This window comes from Biomphalaria glabrata, chromosome 9, assembly GCF_947242115.1.
Source record: "Biomphalaria glabrata chromosome 9, xgBioGlab47.1, whole genome shotgun sequence".
NCBI classification, from domain to species: domain Eukaryota; kingdom Metazoa; phylum Mollusca; class Gastropoda; family Planorbidae; genus Biomphalaria; species Biomphalaria glabrata.
In genome coordinates this window covers 20,321,637-20,340,315 of record NC_074719.1, presented here as the reverse complement: position 1 = coordinate 20,340,315, position 18,679 = coordinate 20,321,637, and the positions used below count along the sequence as shown (strand labels likewise).

General features: G+C 33.9%; 2 protein-coding genes across 2 annotated transcripts; one reads left to right on the top strand and one right to left on the bottom strand.

The window, feature by feature from the left end:
- Positions 1–1,603: 1,603 nt before the first annotated feature.
- Positions 1,604–13,198, bottom strand: LOC106073363 (toll-like receptor 4). The gene is made up of 2 exons (XM_013233893.2): positions 12,445–13,198; positions 1,604–4,913 (listed from the first exon to the last, which is right to left on the bottom strand). The coding sequence occupies exon 2, from the start codon at positions 4,909–4,911 to the stop codon at positions 2,215–2,217; it is 2,697 nt and encodes an 898-aa protein (XP_013089347.2). The 5' UTR covers positions 4,912–4,913; positions 12,445–13,198; the 3' UTR covers positions 1,604–2,214.
- LOC129928365 (probable serine/threonine-protein kinase kinX) lies at positions 10,983–15,229 on the top strand. Its single transcript, XM_056042578.1, has 2 exons — positions 10,983–11,076; positions 14,499–15,229. Exons 1-2 carry the CDS (start codon positions 10,983–10,985, stop codon positions 15,227–15,229), a joined length of 825 nt encoding a protein of 274 aa, XP_055898553.1.
- Positions 15,230–18,679: the final 3,450 nt, after the last annotated feature.

Genomic DNA, 18,679 nt, shown 5'->3' with positions numbered 1-18,679 from the left:
TTAAAAAGATTTTTTTTTCAAAAACCTAATGTCCTATTCTTACTGACTTAGACCCTCTCGCGCCGTTCGGCGCATTTTCCGGCAAGCTGTTTTCGCAACTCTTATTATGCATAATTCATTTTGTCTGAGAACATGTGCCGCAAAACCTCATGCGACGCTCTGTCACAACCTTACTAAGGGTTCGACTTCCAGTTCGGCATATGATTTCTTTGATTTAGACCCGATCTCTATAACTTACTCCTAAAATCTGTCTTAGCCATCTTTGTTGAGCCACATTTAGTGTTTTTCAATTTCGGCAGATGACTATTCACACTTTATTAATGGAGCCCAGCCACTGGTAGAAATTTGTAACCTCTCTTGACTACGCGCTTGGAATTACATGCCTGTATTTTGCTTTAGATTTTATATCGAAAAGGAAAGTTTTGTCGTCAAAATCTGTTGAGGGGTTTTAAAATAAAAAATCTCTGGAGTTTTTTTTTGTTTTTTAAAAATTCAAAACCCCATTTAGCTACGGTCATAGAATTTGGTGACTGTAGTTTGCTTTAAAATAATATTGAAGAGAGAGGTTTTCAACTCAAAACGATCTGTAGGGGAATTTTAAACTCAAAACCATCTGAAAGGGTTTTAAATTTAAAAAAAAAATAGCCATCTGGAGGAGGGGATTTAAACTCAAAACCCCCTCATTAGCTTAGCTACGCTCAAAGAATTTTAGAGTGTAGTTTTCTTCTTTTATAATGCATTTTTTTTTAGTTTTGTTGATAGAAGAGGGGATTTAACTGCAAAACTCCTGGTAGGGGGTTTTAAACTGAAAACAACTGTAGGGGGTTTTAAACTCAAAACCCCTGGTAGGGTTTTTAAACTCAAAACCCCTTGGTATAGGAATTTTTATCTCAAAACCCCCTGATAGGTTTTTTTTTTTACTCAAAACCCTCTGGTAGAGGGTTTTAAACTCAAAAACCCCTGGTAGAGGGTTTTTAACTCAAAACCCCTTCGGCTGTGCTGTGGTAAGTGATGATTTAGTATTAAAATCTCACCTAAAATGATCAAAATGAAAGCAAAAAATCAGTCACTGAATTCCGCCCCCCCCCCTGGGGGGAGGATTTCATTTCGGGGGGGGGTTAAGCCCCAACAACCCCCCCTGGCTACGCCTATGGGATGTATCATGTAATTTATTTGGATTTGAATAGTCTCAACATTAATAATGAGTTGGTGGGGTAATAAACAAACAATAATAACCTTTACATCAGTAGAAAACATGACAACATAAAGATGCTCTACAATGTACGATAAAATAGTCTAAGATGATAAGAATAATCATCCCGTTCTGCCCTCTTTTAAATAGCACGATTTTAAGCCTTCTTGAACTAAATCCCCTGCACTTAGTCTTTGTCTCTTTCAACGCGGTACAAAAAGCTAACAGTAATTTTCAGGGTATTCATGTCTCCGTACAGAGAAAGACCCTTTCTGTCACACTGCAGCCGGATCTACCGGTGTTTGTATCTTCTTGTATCTGTGATCGAAGTTTCTGAGGATCCTAGCTAAGTAGACTCCAATCAGGCACTAGAATATTCTGAATCGTGCCTGTAGGTCTTATTGCTTGATCCTAAAAACCACCACTTGTGAGCCTTCATGCACTAGGGTTCCTTACTGAGACTTTGCAGCGCGGTCCAGATATCTGGCAATGTTTTTTAGGGTTTTCCTGATGCCGATGTACACAGTACACTGTAAAAGTGGACAATGGTGTTTTTACTAAAAAAACAATAAATGTAAATAAACAAAACATGCAAATAAAATAAAAATAAAAAACTATTATGTATAACTAGTCTTATTCCACCTGTTACGTCCGTTATTTCAATCCCAATAATTCCATTGTTAGCATAACACTAGGCCTATTATGCCCTATTTTATCAATTACAGACATTCCCTTTTATCATATGCGTATTGAAACAATCTAAACCACATGTCTGAGAAGAAAAAAAGGATCACAGATTGTTTCAGGCTTTATTTCTATTTGACTCCATATGTGAATAACATAGACTATAAATCTATATAATATATGAACTTTGACATTCACTGTCTTTGCGATTGAACCACAAAGACTATCTTTCAAGTGACAACTTTTGAACTATAAAATTCATAGTATATTACCACAAGTTATTCATCTTGTCAGCGATGTTAAAATATTTCAAAAATTCCTTTCTTTTATGGCAAGCATCAATCTCTTATATCATTAGCCAACTTGTTCCAGAGAGCGTCCCAAAATGCTGTATCACAAGGCTCAGTTGGGTACGGAATGTACGTATTGTTACGTATGTTATAGAGTAACTCCACCCCGAGCTCTCCTTGAGGTATGTTTTCCACCAGCAGAAAGATCAGCACCTGACGCCCTGTGTGGACAGCCTCCATGTTGGCCATCTGCAGCTCGTACTTACACCAGTAACTGTTCATCAGGTTCTTTGTCAGAACCACCAAGGTTTTTCTGCTGCTGCACACCGCCTTCACAACGTTGGACGCAATGTAGTCTCCAGCTCTGAAGTCTCGCCCGTGGACGCAGAGCTTCAGACCTCTGGCCTCTAGCTCGTTGCAGACGTGAATCACGATAGTCTCTTCGTCCGCATGGTCGTACGATACGAAGGCGTCATACTTAAATTTGGCGCCGCCTTCTCCTCCAGACTTTTTGTAATGGAGGTAAGCAGCGTAGTAGAGGTAGCGAAGCTTCCACCGGAAGCGATATATTATTCCAAACAAGAGAAGGAAAAACAGGAATAAAGTTCCACATCCAACCATGAAAAATAACATTTCATGGGAGGTGCACTTTCCACGTAGAATCTCTATAGTCGATTTATATCCATCGGTGATGGGCCTTGAAGACGAATCCATATAGAAGCACATATAATTCTTGAATGTTTTATCAAATGCTTTAGAATTGACCATCCACAAGAGAAAGTCTAAATTATCGCATTCACAAGAAATAGAACATTTTCCCATGAAGACGGAAATATTAAGGCCATCGATAAACGTTCGAGCAGTTTCAGGGATCTTTGATATTCCCGTCTTAGTTAGGTCCAGATACATCAACTTGGACAGTTTAGTAATATCAACACCAAATGTCGTGGTCAAGGTATTGAACGCCAGGTTAAGATGATGGAGGCGAGGGAGATCCATGAAAAGGTCGAAGTGCAGAAGATGAATACCATTGGACGAAAGATCCAATATCTCCAAGTTTTTCAGCTTCGAGAACACTAACGTTTCATTACTTTGTGATAAGAAGAATTCTCCGAGCAGATTATTGCTCAGATTTAGCTCACGAATTGAAGTGAAGCTATCGAAAAATGTCGTCTTTATGTACTTTACAGAGCTCTGAGACAAATCTAAATGAACAAGGGAATGTAGTCCGTTAATTGGCCCCTCTAAACTTGGGAAGTTATTGTTTTTCAGATGTAATACTTTTAAATTATTATCACTTACATTTAAAGCAGTGAGCCTGTACGTGAGTCCTGCTCCATTCATTTCTAATCGAGTTAAATTTGGTGGTAGCTCAATAGTAAAAGGACTAAAACTTGATCTGTCAGTAGCCATGTAAAGCGTACAATTGGAGCTAGAGAAATATTTTCCCGAGCGTAATTGGAAAGGATACGCTACAGGGAGGCTGTATGTGAAGCTGCCACCATTGAGATAAAGCTCTTGAAGATTGACCATGTATTTCAAATCTTGCAGGTATGTCCCGAAAACAAACTTATTGCCGCTAAGGTTTAGAACTCTGAGAGAGGGGGAAAGTTTTCGGATTACCCTGCGATCTACCGCTTCCAGATTGTTCTCCTGGGCATCGAACGTTTCAAGATATCTCGGAAAGTAGTTAATGCTATCAGCGTCCAGGCAGATACCAAGAGAGTATCTATTGACTATGAGGTGCATGCTTAACGTCTTTAGACTTGTAATGTTGTATAAACTTTTAAACACTTTCTGCAGATTATCTATGTCGATGTCTTCGTTGTGCGTCAAATTTAGAACTTCCAACTTCGACAAATGAGAAAAGGCAAAATCGTGAATTTTAGTACCTGTAATATAGCAAGACGAAAGATCTAAATATTTCAGTCCTGGAACGTTTATAAAGGTGTCAGCATTTAGAGTTCCCATATAACAGTTTCCTATCAGGTATCCAGCAAGCGTCAGATTCGTTAATGATGTCATATTTAAAAAGCCAGGACCTAAGCTCTTATTTTTCAGCCCGTCCATCTCTAACACCACCAGATTTCTTAGCTTAGATAAAGCCTTATCTGGATAGTTGAATAAATCATTGTCAGTACTGTTCTGTGGAACATTTTTGTTTATAATGAGTTTTTCCAGATGAATTAAAGGAGAGAAGATGTCAGGATGAAATGTGACATTATTCAGAAGCAGATTGTTGCTTCGAAGAGTTAACATTTTCAGCTTTGTCAGACCATAAAAACAATTTAATGACAGCGTAGTCAACAAATTATTTTCGAGATTGAGCCTCTCCAAGTTAAGAAAATGAATGAAAGCTTTGTATTTTAGGTTAGTGATTCGATTGTTCTGAAGGTGTAATTTAGTGATCGAGCTGTATTCTCCGCCAGGGACGTCAGTTAAGTTTCTAGATGAACAGTTCAGCACTGTCTGGTTCACCACTTCACAGATATCTCCAGAAGACAATTGGACTTGTTGATCGATCTTTTCCTTATTTTGTACAGCGTTTTCGCTTAGCTGAGAGAATTCGTAAACTGTAGGGGGATGAGACTCTTTCTTAAATAAACTGTTGAGTACAAGTACATTCCCTTGGTTGGATCTGTTTTGAGAAGAGCTTGCGGTATTGAAAACAAGGCTAAATAAAGACGCTGGATAGATGACGAAATATGAACTGATCAGTAGTACAAGACATGTACTTTGAGTCATATCTGAAAAAAACAACAACAACAAACACATTACTACTAGAAAACAATAATTATCTGCTTAGGTGTGGTAACTTAAAAAAAAAAATAGTTTCTTCATTTAATTCATCTATAAATCAATAAACTTAACATCGTAACTGAGCATGTTTTTTGAAGACTGATACTCTTCAGTGGGCTACACATAATGGAATGATCAAACGCCTCCCATAATTTGGAATAAAAATAGATACAGTCAGTGCTTTTTTTTTTTGACGGTACTCACCGGTACCTTTTTCAATGTGGGGGAAACTTTTCTTTTCTTTTAACGTTTATTATTAATTTATTAGTTGTTAAAAGTTACGCAATCCGTCAATGAGTACCGGCACTTATTTTATTACAAAAAAAAAAAAAAAAAAGCACAGGATATAGTACTTAAACAAAAAACAAAAACACACTAATTGAAATGATGAAACTCAATACATTCCTTGACAAAGTAACTGTTATCTACAACTCAGTCATAACAATGTACCAATATGTTCTTTAAACAACTAAAAAAACAACTGTCGCCTACAACAGAAAGGTCGTCAAGTCAACCATTTTCCTTGTTTTTTTAATTATTTCATTAGTATCGTTTACAAATGAACGATTATAGCCTTGCAAAGAATGATCCCATGGAAACAGGAAGTACATTTATTTGTCTGCCCTGGGCAAATATTTCATTGATGAGTGTACCAGTGTTCTGTACACCCAAGAAATGAAGACACCATTACTACACATTGAGAGGACCCCTTTAGTGTTCTGTACACCCAAGAAACGAAGACACCATTACTACACATTGAGAGGACCCCTTTAGTGTTCTGTACACGCAAGAAATGAAGACACCATTACTACACATTGAGAGGACCCCTTTAGTGTTCTGTACACCCAAGAAATGAAGACACCATTACTACACATTGAGAGGACCCCTTTAGTGTTCTGTACACCCAAGAAATGAAGACACCATTACTACACATTGAGAGGACCCCTTTAGTGTTCTGTACACGCAAGAAATGAAGACACCATTACTACACATTGAGAGGACCCCTTTAGTGTTCTGTACACCCAAGAAATGAAGACACCATTACTACACATTGAGAGGACCCCTTTAGTGTTCTGTACACCCAAGAAATGAAGACACCATTACTACACATTGAGAGGACCCCTTTAGTGTTCTGTACACGCAAGAAATGAAGACACCATTACTACACATTGAGAGGACCCCTTTAGTGTTCTGTACACCCAAGAAATGAAGACACCATTACTACACATTGAAAGGACCCCTTTAGTGTTCTGTACACCCAAGAAATGAAGACACCATTACTACACATTGAGAGGACCCCTTTAGTGTTCTGTACACGCAAGAAATGAAGACACCATTACTACACATTGAGAGGACCCCTTTAGTGTTCTGTACAAGCAAGAAATGAAGACACCATTACTACACATTGAGAGGACCCCTTTAGTGTTCTGTACACGCAAGAAATGAAGACACCATTACTACACATTGAGAGGACCCCTTTAGTGATCCTCTCCTATAGGTAGCGGGTTTTCTGTATTCTGAGCCTGTTGAAGTACATTATTCAGGCATAATTAAACAACAGCTCTGAGCTAAGGTGATGGGTTTTAAACTGTAAACGTTAAGCTTTGAAGTTTCTAATAAGGAAAAAAAAAAGAATCTGGGCTAATTTCGAGCTTGGCATTGTTTCCTACTATTGTGAGCCGAACACAGCAAGTGAAAGTGGTTACGCGGTTGTACCTGGTTTATTCTTTCGAGCCAGGGAGTTCTATTTACGAACAAGCTACACAACTCATTTTTCCACTGTGACAAGTTCTCAGTGAAGCATGTCAGTGACTATCTTATCTTATCTTCTTATCTTATCTCATCTTATCGATTACAGACGTTACCTCAAAAAAGAAGATAATTACGTCCTACGGATTTCATGTATCAATCTAGTCATGCATGTAAGCCAATGACTTCAATTCTGCTAACTGGTTGGTTTTCCTGTCTGACTCAAGCAACCTATTCCATGCTCTAATAGCACTAGGAAGGAAGGAGCAAGTGTATGATTTAATTCTAGCGTATAGAATAAGAAATGTGCCTCGATCTTTATGCTTTCTGAGTATTTCATTTGGTTTTGTTTTTCTATTTGTAAATTATGGTTTAATGTTTTTATATTCTAGCTACTTGACTTGTTATTCTTCTCTCCTGAAGTGTCTCCTAAGTCTAGTGATTTTACTCATGGCGTTACTCTAATCCAATTTGACTATTCGTTGCTTATAAATCTCATTGCTCAATTTTTTTTATTTGTTCTAGTTTCTTTATGTTGTCTTGAGTTGAAGAATCCCACACAGAGGATGCATATTCCAATATTGGCTTAACTAAGGTTGAATAGCATTTTAGTTTATGTTCTTGTTTGATTTGTAAAAAAAATTCTTTTAATAAACCCTAATGTTTTGCTTGATTTTAATAATTTCATCAATATGGGATTCCATGATGACTTTTCATTTATTGTTACACCTAGATGTTTTAAGTTTTTAGTCTGTGTAACTGATTTATTATGAATAAGATAAATAGTTTTTATTTGATTTAGTTGTTGTTGTTTTTTTTTTGTTACTCTTAATAACTGACATTTGTTCTTTAGTTTTTATCATTGTTTAGTTTTTTTTACCGTTGTTTAGTTGTATCATTTTTAAATTCTGTCATTGTTGAATTCTATTAATGTTTAGTTCTATCTTTGTTTAGTTTATCATGTTTCGATCATGTTCGCCGGATGAAAGATGATCGTATCCCGAAAATCATCCTTTATGGGCAGCTCTCGACTGGCTCAAGAAAAACTGGTTGTCACGACCTCCTTTATGTGGATGTAATCAATCGGCACCTCAAAACAGTGAATAGTGATACTGACTATTGGGAAGACATAGCCCTACACTGCACTTTGTGGAGAGATGGTGACGCTATGGACAGCGAAAAAACTTGGCCCTCAGCTAGCTCTGGAAGAAAAGCGTACCAAATGAAAAATGGGTGACTTGTCTACCACCAACGCGAAAGTCACCTTGACCTGCAACATATATGGATAGGAGTGTCACACCAAAATAGGGCTCCACAGTCACATGAAAAACTGTTGTACGAAATGAACCATAGTCGTTACGACTGAAGGAGGCCAACAACATTTCTATTATTGTTTTGTTTTAGTATTGTTTCGTTTTATTATTGTTTTGTTTTATTATTGTTTTGTTTTATTATTGTTTCGGTTTATTATTGTTTCGTTTTATTATTGTTTCGTTTTATTATTGTTTAGTTTTATTATTGTTTAGTTCTATCATTGTTTCGTTTTATTAGTTGTTTCGTTTTATTATTGTTTTGTTTTATTATTGTTTCGGTTTATTATTGTTTAGTTTTATTATTGTTTAGTTCTATCATTGTTTCGTTTTATTATTGTTTAGTTCTATCATTGTTTCGTTTTATTATTGTTTCGTTTTATTATTGTTTTGTTTTATTATTGTTTCGATTTATTATTGTTTAGTTTTATTATTGTTTAGTTCTATCATTGTTTCGTTTTATTATTGTTTAGTTCTATCATTGTTTCGTTTTATTATTGTATCGTTTTATTATTGTATTTTTTTATTATTTTATTATTATTGTTTAGTTCTATCAATGTTTAGTTTTATTATTGTTTAGTTCTATCATTGTTTAGTTTTATTATTGTTTAGTTCTATCATTGTTTAGTTTTATTATTGTTTAGTTCTATCATTGTTTAGTTTTATTATTGTTTAGTTCTATCATTGTTTAGTTTTATTATTGTTTAATTCTATCATTGTTTAGTTTTATTATTGTTTAGTTTTATCATTGTTTAGTTTTATTATTGTTTAGTTTAATTATTGTTTCGTTTTATCATTGTTTCGTTTTATTATTGTTTCGTTTTATTATTGTATTTTTTTATTGTTTTATTATTATTGTTTCCTTTTATTATTGCTTAGTTCTTTTCTGTGCCCCAGTTACAGTCTGTTGTTTCAGTTTCGTCATGTAACGACTGCACGCGAGACAATGACATCTACAGTGTAACAAGTACTTTACAAGTGTACAGCGTCCTAAGTATCAGTCAACCATGTTTTAAGTACCACCCTACGATATAAACAAAAAGCATTTGTTAAAAGATGTGTTTTTTGTAATCAACTCAACTCTCAGTTTCGTTTCCACCCTCCTTGATGCGGACTTCCCACATGCTTCATCGCCTTTCCAAGAAACTGAATGCAATAGTCATTTGTATGAGCATGACACACAAACCAGATGTAGATTGAAGTGTCTTAGACAGTAATAAAGAAAAATTCACCAGAGCGCATGGGCATAATGGGAGCGAAAAAGTCTGGACAGAGGTCAAGCATTTTTTTCGGGTGTTATTAACTTTGAATAGTCTATGCGACCTCCACCCCTCCACACCTAGTTTTCCAACCCACATTTCACAAATAAAAACACTTGAAAATCAAGAGGACAATTATACCATATTTCAAATTATTTTGAGGAAAACCCATGATAAGGGTATTTACTATAGAAGGCTTCAATTTTTGGAATGAACTAATACAAACATACACTAAAATAGACATTAATTCAACTTGAATTTCAAACACGTATAATTATTTTTCTGATCACTCGATGCCCTCGTAAATATTTTTGTAAGAATGACTCCTAACAAATGGAGTAGCCAGTGTATTTGATGTCTGGTGCGACAGTTCCTCACGATGTTTCCCCCCCCCCCCCAAAAAAAAAAAAGAAACAACAACAAAGAAATAAAACATCTAAAAAACGTTATTTGTTTATGTGTTGTCAGTGTCAACGTATTTTCTGATTTACAAACTACCAATTGTACTAAAAGATAATACAAACGAATCGTACGTGCTTACTTGATGACAAAACTACCACCAATTTTATTTTAATTTTATTGAGATCATTTTTTTTCCCACCAGCTCTTGCTCAATGGAAGAAATCGCTATATTAGTGAGTAGTATTTGTTAAATTCTTGATCACCTTGAGTTTGGAAAAAACGTGGCCCGCATGTTACCAGACTAGCCACAATAGTCAGAACGTGGCCCGCATGTTACCAGACTAGCCACAATAGTCAGAACGTGGCCCGCATGTTACCAGACTAGCCACAATAGTCAGAACGTGGCCCGCATGTTACCAGACTAGCCACAATAGTCAGCACAATGAAAACATTCGGGTCTGAATCATCAACCCAATATTTGTTTATACCACGCCAGAGCTGAGCAGGTTCTTGTTTAGGAAGCTCGCACACTTTTGAAGAAACTGCCACAAAACGTTCAATGTTGCTAGGAGATTGAGACGGATTTGAACCTGAGGCTTCAATAGTTGGGAAGGAGAAAAAAAATCATCTATCTGCTACATCATGAAGTTGCTCAAATCGGATGATCTTTTCTTAAACAATCCGGTCCATGGAAGAGTAGATTCCCCCCTTCCCCCCCCCCCCTCCAAAAAAACAACGTTTTCTTGTGTGTCAATACTGATTCCCCATTTTTGTTTTTGCTTGTCACCGTTTTCTTGTGGCTAATTCGTCATTGAGGTTCTGCCCTAATCCACACAGAGCTGAGCATGTGGCAAAGTGAACACTTGCTTCAGCGATGTCCTCATAACCTGGAGTTCAAAATGTCTTGAATGTTTTCAGCTGATGTGCGTAGTCTTCACTTGGAACTAAGGCATAGCCGGCATAGGGCCTATTATGCGCGTCGTTTATTTCAGTTTCGACAGGGACCCAAAACCCAAGGTCGGTTAGAAAATGAAAAGCCTGCAAAGCCACTAACACTTTTCCTGCTTCACATCAAGTAAAAGAATTGTTCATTTTAGTGAACGGTGTCTCCACAGTTTGATTAAATCTAAGAAGAATCTTAGAGAAATGAAAATAAACTACGATGATTATCTAGATCTAGAGTCTAGAAGTTTACTTATAAAATCTTGATCTAGATAAAACCAGTGTACTTAATAGTGAAGTACCATCATAGCCCAGTCCCTCATCAAACCAATGTATTGTACAATGAAGTAACAACATGTACCATGTGCCTCAGAAGAACGTTGGCGTGAAAAAGTGCATTGCCTTCAAAGATTCAAACAAATCTAGCAAATTGAATTCAACCAGGTCTGGTCAACAGCTTGCATTCAATTTAAGAAGAATATAGGAGATTAACAAAGTAACAAAATAATTTTTTTTTATTTAACTTTTCAAATACAGTAGTTTTGTGTTTGTTCATTTATGAGTAACTAGCAGTACACAACGGCTATCCCCGTTGTTTTGTTCCTAGGCTTTATAATGTTTATTATGGCCGGAATACCCCCTCTTTTATTTTGAATTTTAATAAATGGGCCACATATCAACGTAACACTCTTTTTTAGCCCGTGAATTAGTGTAACTGTTACAATGAAATTTCACGCTCTCTCTTTTCGTCTCTCTCTTTTTCGCTCTCTGGAACCTCTCGTTTTGTTTTCTTTTAACCTGCGCATAGTAATTTCTCCCACGCAGACATTTGAATTGATTTGGAAAGACCCGCTTCCTACCCGACACATACATGCTCTCATATTTTGAGCCCGTTAATTTTAGTAGCACTGTTACTTCTCCGCTCCCCCCCTCCCAACAACAAAAAGTCCTTCGTACACATTCCCGTTTCCCTTTCTACATGTATCTTGATATTTTGTTCTCTTTAAATAAAAAAAAATCAATTCAATTTGGTTTTATTAATTGTAACTGTTAATTTACCCCCCCCCCTTTTTTTTGAATGTAGTGAAATGACAATCGATCTAGATTTATGATCTTTTCAATGCTTTTAGGATTTAGTTGTTTTTATTTTTTGACAGTGCTACAAAGTAGGCCTACCATTCCTTGCTCTGTCTCTCTCTCTCTCTCTCGAAAAAAAAAAAAAAAAAAACAAGAAAAAAAAACTATATTTAGATCTATCTCATTAATGCTATTAGGAATTATTTTTAATTTAGACCTCATCTACGAGGAAGTCCAACGTCAGACATATTACAACCATGATTACAACTAAGTAGATGTAGGGAAAAAAGAAACAAATTGCTTTAAAAATAACAATTTCTGTGAAATTTTTCTTATGCTTTACATTTATGGCATTTAGGGAAATACCGATAATAATATAACAGGTGTTATACAAAGCTTGTGTTTTTTAGCAAAAAGAGGTCGTCAGGTAAAGAATCTGTCAAATCCAGTTCTTAGCAATCGTCTAGGAGGTAAAGGGAACCTGTGTGAGAAATTCCATGCGAATTCGTACGATAGTTTCAGAGATTTTTTGATCAATGAATGAGTCAGTGGTATTTTACAAATATATAATAGTTGTGTAGTGTTTTTTTTTTACAGCCCAGAGGAATAGAAACTTAATATATACAGACCGAAAGTTTGATGCCCTTTTACCACTTGATATCCCGTGCGGCCTTTGCTCATAACGAATTCTCTACAATCAAGCACAATTTATTATTAGTTAAATATGAAATCATACAAACCGTACTACTGGTCCCTCCAAGAAACTGCTGCTCTAAAGTATCAACACAGATCTAGAGTTGATGCGCTAGAAAGACATGACTTTTACATTTAATTTTCACTGTTAGCATCTCAATTTATGAACATTATTTATTTTCTTTTTTGTGGTACTACAATGTACATTTTGAGAGAGTATTATATAACTGTGGTCCATCAAAATGAATGATTAAAAGGTTTCAAATACATTTTTAGCTTTCTGTACGTAGAAAATAAAAATGATTTAGTAGTTCTTAAATCCTTCTTAGCACTGTGTTCTTAGACAATAAATGTTTTAGTAGTTCCAAATACATTCTGCTTTTTGTCCGCGGAAAAAAACACAACACATTACTTGAATTGCTTTTAGCTTTTGATTTAAAAACAAATTAAAATATGCTTTATACTCGAGTCGTTCCAAAACACATTCAATATCTCGTCAATAGAAAGAGAAATTGTTTTTCATTATCAGAGATAGTCAGCTAAAATTTCACAAGATAATGTGATCCAATCTTGATCGAATAAACATTTTATCGTTTCCTGGAAATACACAAATAAATTGATAACAAATGTTCTCCGTGCCCACGTTGTTGTGACTGACATGCTAAAACCCAGCAGATTAATGAGTGTGTGAACATGTTGACCTCTCTCTTAAGTTGGTAGCGATGTGTGGAGAAAGGAGACACTCTACCTTTATGCTATTTTTAAATCACTGTCATCTCAGACTCTGCTTTTAAGTGGTGTAAAGAGATTCTTTGACCCAGCTAAGTTTATGACAAGGCGCATCGAATTAACATGGATAACATTTGATTTGACAAAGCCTGATGAGAGGATCTCTGGCGTAGTTGACTATTAGATTGATTTATCAATTTCAGTCCTCACTCTTGTCCTGAAATATCCCATATTGCAGTGATGTGTTGTTGTGGAGTGTGTGTGCGTGTTTGTATAGGTTGATGAATAACCTTTGAACAAAGGAGTGTATAAATTGGGGTGAACTACTGATGAAAGGCAGTTCAAGTGGAAGTCGGAGACGATAGCAAGCGAAATAAAGACTCATACCAAATACACTCAAAAATTACATTAGAAATTTTCAACACAAAATGTGGATTATAGATACATTAGATACGGAAGTAAGTGATCCTACAAAAAAAAAGTGATCTTATAGAAGTGATTGTACTGAAGTACATAATGATGAAACTACAAAAAAATCAAACAAAGCATTTGGATTTATTAAAAGAAATTTCTAAAAATCAAATAAGAACATAAAACTAAAATGTTATTTAACCTTGGTTAGGTCAATAATAGAATATGCATCCTCTGTTTGGGACCCCTCAACTCAAGAAAACATTAAGAAACTAGAACAGACACAAAATAGAGCAGTGCGATTCATAACAAACGAATATTCACATTTGACTAGAGTAACACCTTTAGTAAAATCACTAAATTTAGAAAGCCTTCAGGACAGAAGGCTCAAAAGTAAAGTAGCAATAATACATAAAACACTGAACCATAATCTTCAAATACAAAAACAAAATTTAATAAAATACTCTGAAAGACACAAAGATAAAGGCACATTCCTCGTCCCATATGCTAGGACAAATTTGTACAAATACTCCTTCTTCCCTAGTGCTATTAGAGCATGGAATGGGTTGCCTGAGCTAGCCAGGAAAACCAGTGACTTGGCAGAATTTAAGTCATTGGTTAATATGCATGACTAAATGCATGACGCGTAGGACGTAATCATCTTCTTTTTTGAAGTAACGTCTGTATTATATAAGATAAGATAAGAAGATAAGTGATTGTATTGTAGTAAGTGCTCCTACTGAAGTAAGTGATCCTACTAAAGTAAGTGATCCTACTAAAGTAAATGATCCTACTGAAGTAAGTGATCCTACTAAAGTAAGTAATCCTACTAAAGTAAGTGATCCTACTAAAGTAAATGATCCTACTAAAGTAAGTGATCCTACTAAAGTAAGTGATCCTACTAAAGTAAATGATCCTACTGAAGTAAGTGATCCTACTAAAGTAAGTGATCCTACTTAAGTAAGTGATCCTACTAAAGTAAATGATCCTACTGAAGTAAGTGATCCTACTAAAGTAAATGATGCTACTGAAGTAAGTGATCATACTAAAGTAAATGATCCTACTAAAGTAAGTGATTCTACTAAAGTAAATGATCCTACTAAAGTAAGTGATCCTACTAAAGTAAGTGATCCTACTAAAGTAAATGATCCTACTAAAGTAAGTGATCCTACTAAAGTAAGTGATCCTACTGAAGTAAGTGATCCTACTGAAGTAAGTGATCCTACTAAAGTAAGTGATCCTACTAAAGTAAATGATCCTACTAAAGTAAATGATCCTACTAAAGTAAGTGCTCCTACTAAAGTAAGTGATCCTACTAAAGTAAATGATCCTTCTGAAGTAAGTGATCCTACTAAAGTAAGTGATCCTACTAAAGTAAGTGATCCTACTAAAGTAAATGATCCTACTAAAGTAAGTGATCCTACTAAAGTAAATGATCCTACTAAAGTAAATGATCATACTAAAGTAAGTGATCCTACTAAAGTAAGTGATCCTACTAAAGTAAGTGATCCTACTAAAGTAAATGATCCTACTGAAGTAAGTGATCCTACTAAAGTAAGTAATCCTACTAAAGTAAGTGCTCCTACTGAAGTAAGTGATCTTACTAAAGTGAGTGCTCCTACTGAAGTAAATGATCCTACTAAAGTAAGTAATCCTACTAAAGTAAGTGCTCCTACTGAAGTAACTAAGTAAGTGCCCCTACTGAAGTAAGTGATCCTACTAAAGTAAGTAATCCTACTCAAGTAAGTGCTCCTACTGAAGTAAGTGATCTTACTAAAGTGAGTCTTCCTACTGAAGTAAATGATCCTACTAAAGTAAGTGCTCCTACTAAAGTAAGTGCTCCTACTGAAGTAAGTGATCCTACTAAAGTAACTGACCACATTAAAAATGTGTGAGCTATTTTATACAGAAACCACTGGGAAGTCAGGAACACAACTAGTTTGTTTGATATTTAGTTTGTTGTGAGGTCCTGGCAGTTCTATCCAAATAAAACTCTTTCAATACAATGTGTACGTGTATTTTAAGTAAATGTAACATTGTTAATAATATAATATAATATAATATAATATAATATAATATAATATATTATAAAATAAAATAAAATAAAATAAAATAAAATAATATGATATAATATAATATAATATAATATAATATAATATAATATAATATAATATAATATAATATAATATAATATAATATAATATAATATAATATAATATAATATAATATAATATAATATAATATAATATAATATAATATAATATAATATAATATTTGAAAATCTAAGAAAATGGCTTCGAAAAAAAAAAAGAAATTTGTTCAAATGATAATTTCAGATTTTAAATAATAGACATAAAAAAAACTTTCAGCTAAAAAGAGCCCACAGTTGACATTAAGGGTATTTTGTTTGTATACTGTTCCATACGGGGGCTACGTTGCTGACACACTGGCACCTCTGTCTCTTTAAAAGTTTACCCCATCCCACCCAACCACACCCTTGATGACCAAAAAAACCCCAACAAATTCTGGGTTAGCTCGTTAAAGGGTACATGTATTATATCATCCTATACAGTAAGACTATTGGGTGATCAAACAAGAAGGAAATGTGGGGCAACTTAGTAGCGAAGTCGAAGACTTTGTTTGTGCTCAGCACAGTGAGGTAAAGTGAAGACAATGCTCCAGTAAGGTGATTGTGTGGAAGGAAATTGTTTCCCTAATGACTGTGATGTAGACTAAAGTATCCGAGTCTGTTTCATCGATATATTCTGAATCACTTTATTTGAACTTCATCAATATTTCTAGCTTTGAGATTTGCTAGGACTTTGTCTATATGTTAAGACTATATGATAAAGTTATATGCTAGGACTATATTATAAAAATATATGCTAGGACTATATGATAAAACTATATGCTAGGACTATATTATAAAAATATATGTTAGGACTATATTATAAAACTATATGTTAGGACTATATTATAAAACTATATGTTAAGACTATATTATAAAACTATATGTTAGGACTATATTATAAAAATATATGCTAGGACTATATGATAAAACTATATGCTAGGACTATATGATAAAACTATATGTTAGGACTATATGATAAAACTATATGTTAGGACTATATTATAAAAATATATGCTAGGACTATATGATAAAACTATATGTTAGGACTATATTATAAAAATATATGCTAGGACTATATGATAAAACTATATGTTAGGACTATATGATAAAACTATATGTTAGGACTATATTATAAAACTATATGCTAGGACTATATGATAAAACTATATGTTAGGACTATATGATAAAACTATATGTTAGGACTATATGATAAAACTATATGTTAGGACTATATTATAAAACTATATGTTAGGACTATATGATAAAACTATATGCTAGGACTATATGATAAAACTATATGTTAGGACTATATGATAAAACTATATGTTAGGACTATATGATAAAACTATATGTTAGGACTATATTATAAAACTATATGTTAGGACTATATGATAAAACTATATGTTAGGACTATATGATAAAACTATATGTTAGGACTATATGATAAAACTATATGTTAGGACTATATTATAAAACTATATGTTAGGACTATATGATAAAACTATATGCTAGGACTATATTATAAAACTATATGTTAGGACTATATTATAAAACTATATGTTAGGACTATATTATAAAACTATATGTTAGGACTATATGATAAAACTATAAGCTAGGACTATATGATAAAACTATATGCTAGGACTATATTATAAAACTATATGTTAGGACTATATTATAAAACTATAAGCTAGGACTATATGATAAAACTATATGTTAGGACTATATTATAAAACTATATGTTAGGACTATATTATAAAACTATATGCTAGGACTATATGATAAAACTATAAGCTAGGACTATATGATAAAACTATATGCTAGGACTATATTATAAAACTATATGTTAGGACTATATGATAAAACTATATGTTAGGACTATATTATAAAACTATATGTTAGGACTATATGATAAAACTATATGTTAGGACTATATTATAAAACTATATGCTAGGACTATATGATAAAACTATATGTTAGGACTATATTATAAAACTATATGCTAGGACTATATGATAAAACTATATGCTAGGACTATATGATAAAACTATATGCTAGGACTATATGATAAAACTATATGTTAGGACTATATGATAAAACTATATGTTAGGACTATATGATAAAACTATATGCTAGGACTATATGATAAAACTATATGTTAGGACTATATGATAAAACTATATGTTAGGACTATATTATAAAACTATATGTTAGGACTATATTATAAAACTATATGTTAGGACTATATGATAAAACTATATGTTAGGACTATATTATAAAACTATATGCTAGGACTATATGATAAAACTATATGCTAGGACTATATGATAAAACTATATGTTAGGACTATATGATAAAACTATATGTTAGGACTATATGATAAAACTATATGTTAGGACTAAAGGATAAAACTATATGTTAGGACTATATGATAAAACTATATGTTAGGACTATATGATAAAACTATATGCTAGGACTATATGATAAAACTATATGTTAGGACTATATTATAAAACTATATGTTAGGACTATATGATAAAACTATATGTTAGGACTATATGATAAAACTATATGTTAGGACTAAAGGATAAAACTATGTTGGGACTGTAATTAAAAACTAAATGTTACATTTTTTATGTTAATTGTCCAAAAGATAGAATGTGGTCAGGAAAATGTTGTTGTTTTTTTTTAAAACCTAGCCAAACACACTCTGTAGCCATTTTGAGTACATGTTGATGCTCAAAGTGTAAAGTTCCCCTTTCAGACTTTGCGATCTATAGGGCAGATGATGTTCAGTTCATCTGTTTCTTTAGCCAACGGTTAACGAACAGGGTGTCATGTGGCCAGTACGACGACCAACCGCCTTTTCTTTTCCCCAACTAAAGTCAGGTACTCATTAGAGTTAGGTGGACTCAGGGGCACCCTCAAAATCCCGATATTAAAAATCCCAGTCTTCACCGAGATTCGAATCCAGGTTTGGAAGCCAAGCGCTCGATGTTCAAAGTGTATGC